At 43.3% G+C, this 14,783-nt stretch overlaps 1 protein-coding gene across 2 annotated transcripts in view; it reads right to left on the bottom strand.

Annotated features, from left to right (window-relative positions):
* tdo2a (tryptophan 2,3-dioxygenase a) overlaps nt 1-14,783 on the bottom strand; it is a 72,583-nt gene that overhangs the window by 37,116 nt on the left and 20,684 nt on the right. For both annotated transcript variants that reach the window (XM_069922865.1, XM_069922867.1), the window contains exons 3-4: nt 10,863-10,953; nt 10,677-10,747 (exon numbers count right to left, since the gene is read on the bottom strand). In XM_069922865.1, coding sequence (XP_069778966.1) covers nt 10,677-10,747; nt 10,863-10,953 — 162 coding nt within the window. The remainder of the gene's footprint in view (nt 1-10,676; nt 10,748-10,862; nt 10,954-14,783) is intronic.

Raw genomic sequence — 14,783 nt, 5'->3', positions numbered from 1 at the left:
GGGTCAGATGCAGCAATGAGCTCTCTGAACCCTTCTCCATTTACAACGGCGTGAAGCAAGGCTGCGTCCTCACACCAACCCTCTTTACTATCTTCTTCAGCATGATGCTGAAAAAAGCCAATAAAGACCTCAACAATGAAGACGGTGTTTACATCCGGTACCGCACAGATGGCAGTCTCTTCAATCTAAGGCGCCTGCAAGATCACACCAAGACACAAGAGCAACTTGTCCGTGAACTACTCTTTGCAGACAATGCCACTTTAGTTGCCCATTCAGAGCCAGCTCTCCAGCGCATGACATCCTGTTTTGCGGAAACTGCCAAAATGCTTGGTCTGGAAGTCAGCCTGAAGAAAACTGAGGTCCTCCATCAGCCAGCTCCCCACCATGACCACCAGCCCCCCCACATCTCCATCAGGCACACAAAACTCAAAACGGTCAACCAGTTTACCTACCTCGGCTGCACCATTTTGTCTGATGCAAGGATAGACAAAGAGATAGACAACAGACTCACCAAGGCAAATAGCGCCTTTGGAAGACTACACAAAAGAGTCTGGAAAAACAACCACCTGAAGAAACACACAAAGATCAGCGTGTACAGAGCCATTGTCATACCCACACTCCTGTTCAGCTCCGAATCATGGGTCCTCTACAGGCATCAACTACGGCTCCTAGAACGCTTCCATCAGCGCTGTCTCCGCTCCATCCTCAACATTCATTGGAGTGACTTCATCACCAACATCGAAGTACTCGAGCTGGCAGAGTCCGCAAGCATCGAATCCATGCTGCTGAAGACTCAACTGCGCTGGGTGGGTCACGTCTCCAGAATGGAGGACCATCGCCTTCCCAAGATCATGTTCTATGGTGAGCTCTCCACTGGCCACTGAGACAGAGGTGCACCAAAGAAGAGGTACAAGGACTGCTTAAAGAAATCTCTTGGTGCCTGCCACATTGACCACCGCCAGTGGGCTGATATCGCCTCCAACCGTGCATCATGGTGCCTCACAGTTCGGCGGGCAAGAACCTCCTTTGAAGAAGACCGCAGAGCCCACCTCACTGACAAAAGACAAAGGAGGAAAAGCCCAACATCCAACCCCAACCAACCAATTTTCCCTTGCAACCGCTGCAACCGTGCCTGCCTGTCCCGCATCGGACTTGTCAGTCACCAACGAGCCTGCAGCAGACGTGGACATACCCCTCCATAAATCTTCGTCCGCGAAGCCAAGCCAAAGAAAGAAAAAAAGAAGAGAGTGCTCAGAAGGAAGATAAGGTGTTGTTTCTCCAATCTTCAGGTGGTCAGGGTAGGATGGTGCAAAAGGCCATGGACAGACATGAGTCTGGGAATGTGACTCAGAATTGAAATGGTCAGCTAATGGGAAGTCACTGTGGTTGCGGATGGAGAGGAGGTGCTCAAAAAGCGATCTCCCAATCTGCAACCAGACTCTCTGTTGTAGAGAACGCCACAAAGGGAGCACCAGATCCAGTAAATAAATCCTGCAGATACACAAGTGAAGTGTTGCTTCACTTAAAAGGCCTTTTTGGGGCCCTGGTCCATGGTGAGGGAGGAGGTATGGGTGCAAGTGTTGCACCTCCTAGGGAAGGTGCCAGGAAGGGGGGAAGGGAATAGGTAGGGAGGGATGAATGCATGGGGGAATCACGAAGGCCAAGAGGGGAGGAGAAGGAAAAATGTCTGGTGGTGGGATCCTATAGTAAGTGATGGAAATTCTGGTGGATAATGTGTTGGATGCGGAGGCTGGTAGGGTTGTATGTGAGGATGAGGGGGAGGGTTGCTTCACTTGGTGGCGTGTGACTAGTGGACTGCTACAAGGGTTGGTGTTGGATCCACTGATGTATGTTACCTATATTGATGATTAGATGGCAATGTTGTTAACATAACTATTGAATTTGGAGATGACACCATAGGGTCAGGATTAGTGAGGAAGGATATCCAAATTTACACGAACATCTAGATCAGATGGAAAACTGAATCATGGAATTTAACTCTGACAGGTGTGAGGCATTGCATTTTGGTAACCCATACCAGAGTAGGCTGGCATAATAAGTGATTGAGCCCTAGTAAGTGTTGTAGAAGGGACAGGTCAAGGAGTATAGATGCTTCATTTTCCAAAATTATCAACACAGATGGACAGGATAGTGAAGAAGACATTTGGGATGGTTGCCTTCATAGAATCTGGAAAACTTCAGCACAGAAACAGGTTATTTGGCCCATCTAGCCCATGCTGAGCTATTTTTCTACCTAGTCCCATCAACCTGCACACAAACCCTTGCCCTCCATTCCCCAATCCAAATTTCTCTTAAATATTGTAATTGAACATGTAACCACTTCTTCCAATAGTAGCTTGTTCCACACTCTTACCACCCTCTGAGTGAAGAAGCTACCCCTAATGTTTCCCTTAAACATTTCATCTTTCTCCCAAAATCCATGTCCTCTAGTTTTTGTCTCATCTAACCTCCATGGAGAAAATCCTGTTTGCATTTACTCAATCTATATCCCTCATAATTCTGTATACCTGTATTAATTAAAGCCCCTTTCATTCTCTGATGGTCCAAGAAATAAAATCCTAACCTATTCAACATTTCCATATAAATTAGCTCAAGTTGTGGCAACATTCTTAAAAATTTTCTCTGCCCTCTTTCAATTTTATTGATATCTTTTCTGTAGGGGGGTGACCAAAACTGCACATACTGCTCCAAATTTGGCTTCACCAATGACTTGTAGAGTTTTAACATGATATCTCAACTCCTGTATTCAATACTTTGATTTATGAAGGCCAATGTGCCAAGAGCTCTCTTTATGATCCTATTTATCTGTGACACCACTTTCAAGGAATTATGTATCCATATTCCCAGATCCCTTTGTTCTATTGTACTCCTGAATGGCCTACCATTTACCATACAAGTCCTATCTGGTTTCATCCTCCCAAACTGCCACACCTCATACTTGTCTGCTAATTCAATCTGCTATTATGCAGTGTATTTTTCCAGCTGGTCCGGATCCCATTGCAAGCTTTGAAAACTTTCCTTGCTATCCACTACGGCCCCTGTCTTCATGTCATCTGAAAATTTGATAATCATTCAAATTGTTAATATAAATGACAAGCCTACCCAGCACTTGATCCTACAGGCACACCATTAGTCATAAACCTCCAGTCAGATACAATCATGTGTAACTACTCTCTGGCTTCACCCATAAACCCAATGACTTAATTCAATTTACCGCCACATCCTGGATTCCAAATGACTGAACCCTCTTAATCAATCTCACATTAGCCAACCATTTCAATTCTGAGCTTTTTAACATGTTGGCTACTTTTCTAAGGCATCAGGAGTTGAAGATGGGGCCATTGGAGGGGCCCAACCATCAGGAATTTTTTGCGGTCTTGGGTGGAGACATTCCTGTATGAAATGATGATGTACGCTTACTGGATGTTTTCAAAGGTGCACGCTTAGATTTTGGTCAAGGTCACATGCGGGACCTTGGTAAAAACCTCACTAAAGGTAGACAACATCCACTGCTTTCCCTTCATCAAATTTCCTGGTAACCTTCTCAAAAGGCTCTAGAAGATTGGCTTGCCATGACCTACCATGCACAAAATGATGTTGACCATGAAACTCACTTCCTGGTCCTCATCAACAGTGTTGAGGTGCAGGCAGCATAAAGTTCCTCAGGATAAAAACTTCCAGTGACTTGTCTTGGTCCAACCACATTGATGCCATGGCCAACAAAGTGCGCCAGTGCCTTTACTTTCTCTGTAGCCTGAGGAAATATGTCATGTCACCTACATCACTTACCGAATTCTAGACGTGCACCATTGAAAACATCCTGTTAGCATACATCATCATGTGATACAGGAACTGCTGCAACCAAGACTGCAAAAAACTGCAGATTGTTGGGAACATGAATCAAGACAGCAATCCCCTCCCCTCCGTTGCCCCATCTTCAACTCCTAACATCTTAGAAAAGCAGCAAACATATTAAAAAGCTCATTGCACACAAGAAATATCTTGACCATCCCCTGACCTCATCAGAAAGAAAATTCCACAGTCTAAGACCACACACAAACAGATTTAGCAGTCTAAGACCACACACCAGCAGATTCCGAAGTCTCTGACCACACCACCAGAAACTGCAGTCGAAGACCCCACACCACCTGATTCCACAGTATAAGAACACACACCACCTGATTCCACAGTATAAGAACACACACCACCAGATTCCACAGTCTAAAACCACACGCCACCAGATTTATCATTCTAAGACCGCACAACACCAGATTCTGCAGTCGAAAACCACACACCACCAGATTGCACAGTATAAACATATAACCATATACAGCACAGAACACGCCATTTTGACCCTACTAGTCCATGCCGGAACAAATCTCCACACTCCTGTTCCCACTGACCAGCACCTGGTCCATACCCCTCTAATCCTCTCCCCTCCATGTAATTATCCAGGCTTTCCTTAAATGTAAATAACATTCCTGCTTCAACCATCTCCGCCGGAACATTATTCCATATCCCAACCACCCTTTGCGTGAAGAAATTTTCCTTCATGTTCCCCTCATAATTTTCCCCATTCAATCTCAAACCATGGCCTCTGGTTTGAATACCCCCCACTCTTAAATGAAAAAGCCTATCCACGTTGACTCTCTCTGTCTCTTTTAAAATCTTGAAAACCTCCATCAAATCCCCCCTCAATCTTCTACACTCCAGAGAAAAAAGCCCCAGGCTGCTCAACCTTTCTCTAACTCAAACTCTGACATCCTGTCAACATTCTCGTGAACCTTCTCTGCACTCTCTATTTTGTTTATATCCTTCCTATAATTTGGTGACCAAAACTGCACACAGTATTCCAAATTTGGACTCAACAATGCTTTGTACAATTTCATCATAACATCCCAACTCTTGAATTCAATACTCCAATTTATGAAGGACAACATTCCAAATGCCTTCTTCACCACTCTATCTACCTGAGTATCAACTTTGAGGACACTATTTACCATAACTCCCAAATCCCTTTGTTGCTCTGCACACCTCAATTGTCTACCATTCAATGTATATGACCTTTTTTAGATTTGCCTTTCCAAAATGCAACAATTCACACTTATCCATATTAAATTCCATCAGCCATTTCTCAGCCCACTCCACTAGCTTTCCTATATCTCTTTTTAAGCGACGGTAATCATCCACAATACCACCAATCTTTGTATAATCCGCAAACTTACTTATCCAATTCACCACCGCTTCTTCCAGATCGTTAATATATATAACAAACAATAGTGGACCCAGGGCCAATCCCTGAGGAACTCCACTAGTCACCGGCCTCCAATTTGACAAACAATTTTCTACCACTACTCTCTGACACCTCCCATCCAACCACTGCTGAATCCATTTCACTACCTCCTTATTTATACCTAATGCCTCCACCTTTTTTCCTAACCTCCTGTGGGGAACTTTGTCAAAAGCTTTACTAAAGTCTAAATAGACAACATCCACAGCCTTCCCTTCATCAATCTTTTTTGTAACCCCCTCGAAAAACTCTATAAGGTTTGTTAAGCATGATCTACCCCTGACAAAACCATGCTGACTACTACCTATCAATCTTTGTTCATCAAAATATTTGTAAATGCCATCCCTCAGAACACTTTCCATCAACTTACCCAACAGACATCAGACTCTCAGGTCTACGACAACACACCACCAGATTTAACATTCTAAGACCACACAACACCAGATTCAGCAGGCAAAGACCACACCCCATCAGATTCCGCAGTCTAAGACCAAACGTCACCTGATTCAGCAGTCTAAGACCACACACCAGCAGATTCGGCAGTTTAAGAACCCACACCAGCAGATTCCACAGTCTAAGACCATACACCACCAGATTTATCATTCTAAGACCGCAAAACACCAGATTCTGCAGTCCAAGACAATGAAACAACATTGAGCAGTCGAAGACCACACACCACCAGATTTAACATTCTAAGACCACACAACACCAGATTCAGCAGGCAAAGACCACACACCAGCAGATTTCACAGTCTAAGACCACACCCCATCAGATTCCACAGTCTAAGACCAAACGTCACCTGATTCAGCAGTCTAAGACCACACACCAGCAGATTCGGCAGTTTAAGAACCCACACCAGCAGATTCCACAGTCTAAGACCACACACCACCAGATTACATAGTCTAAGACCACACACCACCAGATTACACAGTCTGACCACACACCACCAGATTACATAGTCTAAGACCACACACCACCAGATTACACAGTCTGACCACACACCACCAGATTACACAGTCTAAGACCACACACCACCAGATTACACAGTCTAAGACCACACACCACCAGATTACATAGTCTAAGACCACACACCACCAGATTACACAGTCTAAGACCACACAGCACCAGATTCATGCAGTTGAAGACCACACACCAGCAGATTATACAGTCTAAGACTACACATCACCAGATTCCACAGTCTAATACCACTCACCACCAGATTAAGATGTCGATCACCACACCCAGCAGATTTATCAGTCGAAGACCACACACCTCCAGATTCCACATTACAAGACCACACACCACCAGATACCACAATCTAATCCCACACATCACTTGATTCCGCAGTCTAAGGCCACACACCACCAGATTACACAGTCTGTGACCACATACTACCAAATTTAGCATTTAAAGACCACACACCAGCGGATTTAGCTGTCTAAGACAACACACCACCAGATTCTACATTATAAGACCACACACCACCAGATTCTGCAATGTTAGACCACACACCACCAGATTCCACAGTCTAAGACCACACACCACCAAATTACACAGTCTAAGAAAACACACCACCAGATTTATCTGTCTAAGACCACACACCACAGGATTTAGCAGTCTAAGGCCATACACCAAATGATTCCACAGTCTAAGATCACACACCTCCAGATTCAGCATTCCAAAATCACACACCACTAGATCCTGCAGTCTAAGACCTAACACCAAAAGATACAGCAGTTGAGGACCACACACCACCAGATTCCGAAGTCTAAGACCACACACCACCAGATTCACCAGTCGAAGACCACACAGCATTAGATTGCACACTCTATGACAACGCACCACCATATTTATCATTCTAAGACCACACATCATCAGATTCCGCAGTCTAAGAGCAAACATCGCCAGATTCAGCCGTCTAAGAACACACACCAGCAGATTCTGAAGTCTCTGAACACTCACCACCAGATTTTGCAGTCGAAGACCCCACACCACCAGATTCCACAATGTAAAACCACACACCACCAGATTCTGCTGTGTAAGTCAACACACCACCAGATTGAGTAGTCGAAGACCACACACCGGCAGATTCAGCAGTCGAAGACCAAACATCGCCAGATTCAGCCATCTAAGACCACACACCATCAGATTACACAAAGACAACATATCACCAGATTTAGCAGTCATGGATCACACAACACCAGAATCCACAGTCTAATACCACTCACCACCAGATTAAGCTGTTGAACACCACACCCAGCAGATTTATCAGTCTAAGACCACACACCACCAGATTTAGCCGTCTAAGACCACATACCACGAGATTTAGCAGTCTAAGGCCACACACCAAAAGATTCCACTGTCTAAGACCACACACCACCAGATTCTGCAATCTAAGACCACACGCCACCAGATTATGCAATCTAAGACCACATGCCACCAGATTTATCATTTTAAGACCGCACAACACCAGATTCCACAGTCTAAGAACACACACCACCAGATTTAGCAGTCTAAGGCCACACACCAAAAGATTTCACAGTCTAAGGCCACACGCCACCAGATCCTGCAGTCTAAGATCACACACCACTAGATCCTGCAGTCTAAGGCCACACACAACATACAGCCGTCGAGGACCACACACCACCAGATACTGCAATCTAAGACCATACACCACCAGATTTATCATTCTAAGACCGCAAAACACCAGATTCTGCAGTCCAAGACAATGAAACAACATTGAGCAGTCGAAGACCACACAACAGCAGATTTATCGGTTTAAGACCACACACCACCAGATTGAGCAGTCGAAGACCTCATACCATAAGATTACGCAGTCTAAGTCCACATACCACCAAATTCCACAGTCTAAGACCAAACACCACCAGATTTAGCAAAGTCCTCACACCACCTGATTTAGCAGTCTTAGACCACACACGACCAGATTCGACAGACTAAGACCACACACAACCAAATTCCGCAGTCTAAAACCACACAACACATGATTCCGCAGTCTTAAACCACACAACACAAGCTTCTGCAGACTAAGACCACATACCACAAGATTTAGCAGTCCAAGATGACACACGACCAGATTCCGCAGTCTAATAACACATGCACCCGATTTAGCAGTCATATCCCACACATCACTAGATACCGCAGTTGAAGACAACATATGACCAGATTCAGCCGTCAATAACCACACACCAGCAGATTTATCATTCTAAGACAACACACCAGCAGGTTCTGAAGTCTCTGACCGGACACCACCGGATTCCACAGTGGAAGACCACACACCACCAGCATCCGCAGTCTATGACCACATGCCACCAGATTCAGCAGTCAGAGACCACACACAACCAGACTTAGCAATCGAGGACCACACACCACCAGATTCCACAGTCAGAGAACACACAAATAGCTCTGCAGTCTAAGACCACACACAACCAGATTTATCAGTCTAAGACCATACACCACCAGATTCCACAGTTTAAGAACACACAAAACCAGATTAAACAGTTGAACACCACACACCAGCAAATTTATCAGTCTAAGCCCACTCACCAGTAGATTGCGCAGTCTAACTCCACATACCACCAGATTCCGCAGTTGAAGACCACACACCACCAGATTCCACAGTCTAAGACCACACACCACCAGATTCAGCTGTCTAAGACCTGAAGAATCCACAGTCTAAGATCACACACCACCAGATTCCGCCGTCTAAGACCACACACCACCAGATTCAGCTGTCTAAGACCTGAAGAATCCGCAGTCTAAGACCACACACCACCGGATTCCGCCGTCTAAGACCACACACCACCAGATTCAGCTGTCTAAGACCTGAACAATCCACAGTCTAAGACCACACACCACCGGATTCCACCGTCTAAGACCACATACCACCAGATTCAGCTGTCTTAGACCTGAAGAATCCACAGTCTAAGATCACACACCACCAGATTCCGCAGTATGAGATCACACACTACCACCAAATTCAAGGATAGTTTCTTTCCAACTGTCATTGCAATCTTGACAAACCCCAAAAGAAATTTATGTTCCTGCAGCTCCTTACCTACTGATCTCTCTATAACTTTGTTCTTTTGTACTGTGTCTGGTTCTATGTACGAGATGCCTACTAGTCCACTCACAAAACAACCTCCATGTCCAGATCTTGGTGCATATCTCAATAAACTTGAACGGTAGATAAAGTCATGAGAGGCATGGATAAAGTAAATGCTCACAGTCTGTTTCCCAGTGTAGATGGGTTTGGAACTAGTAGGAATGGATTTATTCCCTTTCATTTAAGGTGATAGATTTAAGAGGGACCTGAGGAACAACCTTTTCACTCATAAGGTAGTCCGCAATTGGAAGGAGCTGCCAGAGGGAGCTACAGCAGTGGCTACTAATTTAAAGTGTCATAAAATATTCGGACAGATTTATGAATAGGAAAGGTTAAGAAGGATATGGTCCAAATGAAGGCAAATAGGATTAGCCCAGAATGCCAACTTGATCAGCTTGAACAAGGTGGCCAGAAGGGCCTGTTTCATGATTTACAGGCCGAGGACTTTAGACTCTAAGTATTCCTTGAATATTCTGTTTTATTTCAGATTTTCAGTACTTGCCATCTTTTTGTTTTGCTTTCATCAAGAAGAATGCACTTCTTCGTCTGTTGCCTATCTATCATTTTAATCACTTTCTGTACACTTTGGGTTATTGATCAAATACAGTTATTGATCAAATTCAGTATCAGAGCTAATATATTCAATTGATCCCTTGCAAAATAGTATGTCCCAATCATCCATTAGGTTGGAGCTTGCTTCATCATTAAAAATGTCTTTTATTTTCTTTTTGCAGCACTTGATGCAAATTGTTGGCCAGTGAAAATCTGAGAGGATTTGACCACCTACTGAGACTTTGTCTAATCCTCAGCCACAACTGTGATTGAACCCAAATGTCGCTCTGTGCTTCTATCTTCTAATAAGCTTGCACTGCAACAATTTGCTCTTTGACTTAGAATTAAAACTATAATTATGGACTGATTGTTAATATTGGCATTGATCAACATAATCATTTGTCCAGATTTGAGTGGCTGGCTTAGCACTATAAGTAAAAATGTCTGTAAACATCACAAACCGAGATCTGGTTCACATATCATGGAAATGTGCGTCATGGAAGGGAGCCATTTGATCCACTCATATCTATGCCAGTTATTCTTCTCTCCCTCCTGCATCCAGTTTATGTTCTCTGATAAATGTTACCTATTTATTCTCCCAGCAGAAGTCCGCCCAACTCTTTAAAAGTAGAAATTACCTCCTCAATCTGCTCCAGAATACCAGAAAAGGTATGAATGTAAATTACTCACGTGACCATTCAGAAATATCTCACGAACTGAATCCAATTCCCAGAGGATCTGTTTGAACCACAACTCATAAGCTGCATTTTGTAAAGACAAATAGAATCACTAATAATGTATGATACAATGCTAATTTATATCAGGAACAATGAGCAAATACCAGCTTATTTATAATAACAAATGTCTGCTCCTCACCTTGGTGGGTTATAATAAAAAGATGCTCATCGTGTATTTTATTTCCCTTCTTTTCACTCTGCAGTTCTTGCGCATTGATTATTTTATCCAACTTTTAAAAAATACAAGAATGTTTCAATTTCAGTACAAAAATGTTTTTGAGATTTTAAAAATCTATGAATATTTATTCTGCATTTTTGTAGCATTTGTCTCGTGTTCTTTTTTAGAGAGTAACCTACACCCAAAGAGAAAAGTAAACAATAGTTAGGAGGAAAGAAAAAGAGGCAACAAAAACAGAGGTATCTGTAGAACATTTCCAAATTCTTCCACACATAGAAAGATCAGCAAAAACAACAGAAATGCCTGTTTAAATTGGTTTTTCAATATGTCTGCTCATCTAACCCTGACCCTCCAAAACATATGGGGTTAGTTGTGTCCCATAGCCATCTACCCCAGACTTCATCTCCTTTGTTAGGGGCACTGCTGTTTCCAACTGCTCCATTCAGATCTATAGATGCTCACGGAGTCCCTTTTGGTCATTTAACATTAAACTCACTGAAAGAGAGCCATCTTTCACCAGTGTTAAACAAGAAAATCTGCAGATGCTGGAGTCTAGTGCAACACACAAAAAAAAAAATTAGCAGGTCACGCAGCATCCATGGAAAGCAAACTCCAGTCAACATTTCAGGCCTAAGCCCTTTGTCAGAATGTGGAAAAACAGGAAAATGTCTGAATAAAAAGGTGAGCAGAAGGGGAGGAGGAACGAGAAGGGGGGGGGGGGAGCATGGGCTAACAGGTAATAGGTGGGTACAGGTGTGAGAGTAGAAGAGAAAGAAACCAGGAAGGGGGAGAACACTAAGTAGGAGAGCTCTCTGATAGGGGAATGAAGTGAATGAGGTGGAGATCTAAAGGAAAGGAGAGACTGGGAGAGGAGATTAATGGAATTTGGAGAAGTAAGTATTGATGTCACCTGGTTGGAGTCTTCTACAAGCTTAGTTATAGCCAATGTTACAGGAGGAAGGGGTAGAGAGAACTCAGGAACACTGCCAAGGGAAGTAATAGAAGCAAGTTTAATCACAACATTCAAAAGACATTTGGACAGATACATGAAGAAAATGGACTCAAAAGGACATTGACTTAAGGTGGGACACAAAGGATTAGCCCAGAGGGCTGACTTAATCAGCATCAACAAATTGGCTGAAGGGCCTGTTCCATGCTGTATAACAATGATTCTCAAGTCAAGTCAAGTTTATTGTCACCTGATTGTACAAATACAAACTGATGAAACACCTTTCTCTGGTCCTTGGTACAAAACATGCAGACACACAACCAGACATAACACACAAACAGACAGACAACATATATGCAGAATAAGTATTTCATCAATACAAATAAATTAATAAATGTTGCTTCATGAATATGAGAGTCTCAGTTGGATAGTGTGAGCAGTTCCTTTGGTCGTTCACCATTCTCACTGCCTGTGGGAAGAAGCTGTTCCTCAGCCTGGTGGTGCTGGCTCTGATACTCCTGTATCTCTTCCCCAACAGGAGTAGTTGAAAGATGCTGTGTGCAGGGTGGAAAGGGTCCTCCTTGATTTTGCGCACCCTCTTCAGACAACGATCCTAGTAGATCACATCATGGTGGGGGGGGAGGGGTGGAAGGGAGACTCCAGTGATCCTCTCTGCCACTCTTATGGTCCTGTGGATTGAACTCTGATCCATTTCTCTGCAGCAAACATACCACACTGTGATACAGCCAGCCAAGATGCTCTCAATAGAGCTCCTATAGAAGGTTGACATAATGGTGACTGGTAGCCTTGCACACTTCAGTCTTCTCAGGAAGTGCAGTTGCTGTTACACCTTCCTGACAAGTGAGAAGATGTTGAGTGTCTATGATAGGTCACTAGTTAAGTGAACGCTAAGGAATCTATATCCTGACCTGACTTATTTCCTAGAAATAAGCCCTTCACCATTGGCCAGATTAAATAAGTTCCTCCAACCATTTCTGTGTTTCTCCAACACTGATACCTCTTCTCTCCATCCTCGTTCATCTTATTGTATCTACACCTTCTCCAGGCAGACCAGCTATGATCAAGTAGCTTTCAAAGCCTATTGTTAGACAACACCAACAGTACATATGTCACCTGCATCTACAGCTGGAGACCAGAGATTAATAAAGGGTGCTCAGCATGGTTTGGTAAAAGGGGAAATTCTGATTTTTCAAAGAGATAACTAAATAAGTCAATAAGTGTATGGATTTAATGTAGCCTACATAAATTACAGAAAGGCCTTATGGTGCACTGTTAGCTAGAATCAGACACACACAAGGTAAAGACTGTACAACAGGCTTTAATCCACAAAGACTTCCACAGAGACAGGCTGGCTGTTGCTGCAGTAACTCTGATTGAGGCTTCGGGAGGCCAGCACAGGCTTATATCCCGGAAGGTGATTGACACCCGACTGGGTGGAGTTTGATCCATTCAGCCGGACTGGTTGACAGCCAGCCAGGTGTTGTCCAGTCCCCTTACACTCCTACAGGTATAGAGGTTGCCCTCTGCAGTAGGCCGGTGATGTACCACCACAAGGCCTTTGACATGAGAGAATGGTCAAGAGCCAATGGGATGTCGGCAAACAGTATCTGAAATTGGCTTGATGATAGGAGGCAGAGGATTGTGCTTTGCAACTGGAAGTTTGTGACCAATGGTGTACCAGAGAGATCAGGGCTAGGATCTTGCTGTTTTTTTCATGTACATTAGTCACCTAGATAGGAATGTAAGGAATATTATTTGTCAGTTTCCAGATGAAATAAGATGTAACGGTGTCATTGAACATGGCGAGAGTATTCTTCTGCTACTTGGTTAGTTAGTAAGATGGGCAGAATAAAGGCAGATAGAATTTAATCCTGGAAATAGTAGGTGATTCACTTTGGGAGGACTTACATAAACATTCTTACATATCCTCCTCTGGGCTCTCTCCAGTGCTTCCATGTCTTTGCTTTACTGAGAAGTCGAAAGTGGAACATGATGATTCAAGTGAGCATGGCCCAAATGTTTCTGAAAACCTCAGTATAGGAAGTACATGGATGATAATCCAAAGGAGATTTATGGAGGTTACTGAGATGTAGAACAACAATCACAAATATAGATTTGTGTCAGAGACAGTACAGTTTTGTCTGAATGGAAGACTGAGGAGAGATTTGGTAGAGATATATATAGAAATAATGTGTTGTTGGGACAGAATGATAGTGGGACCTATTTCAATTTATCTAGATGGGGGGGAGTCAAAAACTAGAGTTCATAGGTATAAAATAAAGAGGAAGAGAGATGAGGAAAGCCTTTTATTTACACTGTACAGATGGAATCTGGAATGTACTGATTGCAGATGTAGTGGAGCTAGGGTTTATTGCAGCCTTCAAGGGGAAATTGAGATTAATATGGTAAAGGAAAATGTGCAAGGCTACTGCGAAGGGAACAATAAATGGAAATAGCATGCTTCTCTCCCTTATGTCAGAATGATGTACACTTCAGTATGGCTTCAAAGAACCATCTGATTCCACGCAGTAGAAAGTTTATTATTGATCCCTTGAGATAGAAATGCTGAACATGGGTGACTGGTGTATGTATAGCGACACTGTACATTTTTACCATGCTTTCATCAAGACATCTGAGAGGTAATCAGTTCCAAAATTCTTGCCTCAGGAATCACTAACCACTGAGTGTTGAGAGCCAAATGGTCTCCTTCACCATTGTAATACTTTTGTGATTCTATGCAGCATGGGGTAGGAATTTTCCTGCTACTTCGACCATAACCATAGTTCATTTAAGTATAAATTGGCAGGACAGTTGTTCAAACAGCATTGCCTGAAGATTGATTCAAATTAATGGATTATGCACATGACACACAAATGCTACAGTGCTCTTCATTTTAATGAATACCGTATTTG

The sequence above is a fragment of the Narcine bancroftii genome, chromosome 3 (genome assembly GCF_036971445.1).
Source record: "Narcine bancroftii isolate sNarBan1 chromosome 3, sNarBan1.hap1, whole genome shotgun sequence".
Taxonomy (NCBI): domain Eukaryota; kingdom Metazoa; phylum Chordata; class Chondrichthyes; order Torpediniformes; family Narcinidae; genus Narcine; species Narcine bancroftii.
The sequence above is the reverse complement of the archived record's forward strand: the minus strand, read 5'-3'. Positions and strand labels throughout refer to the sequence as shown.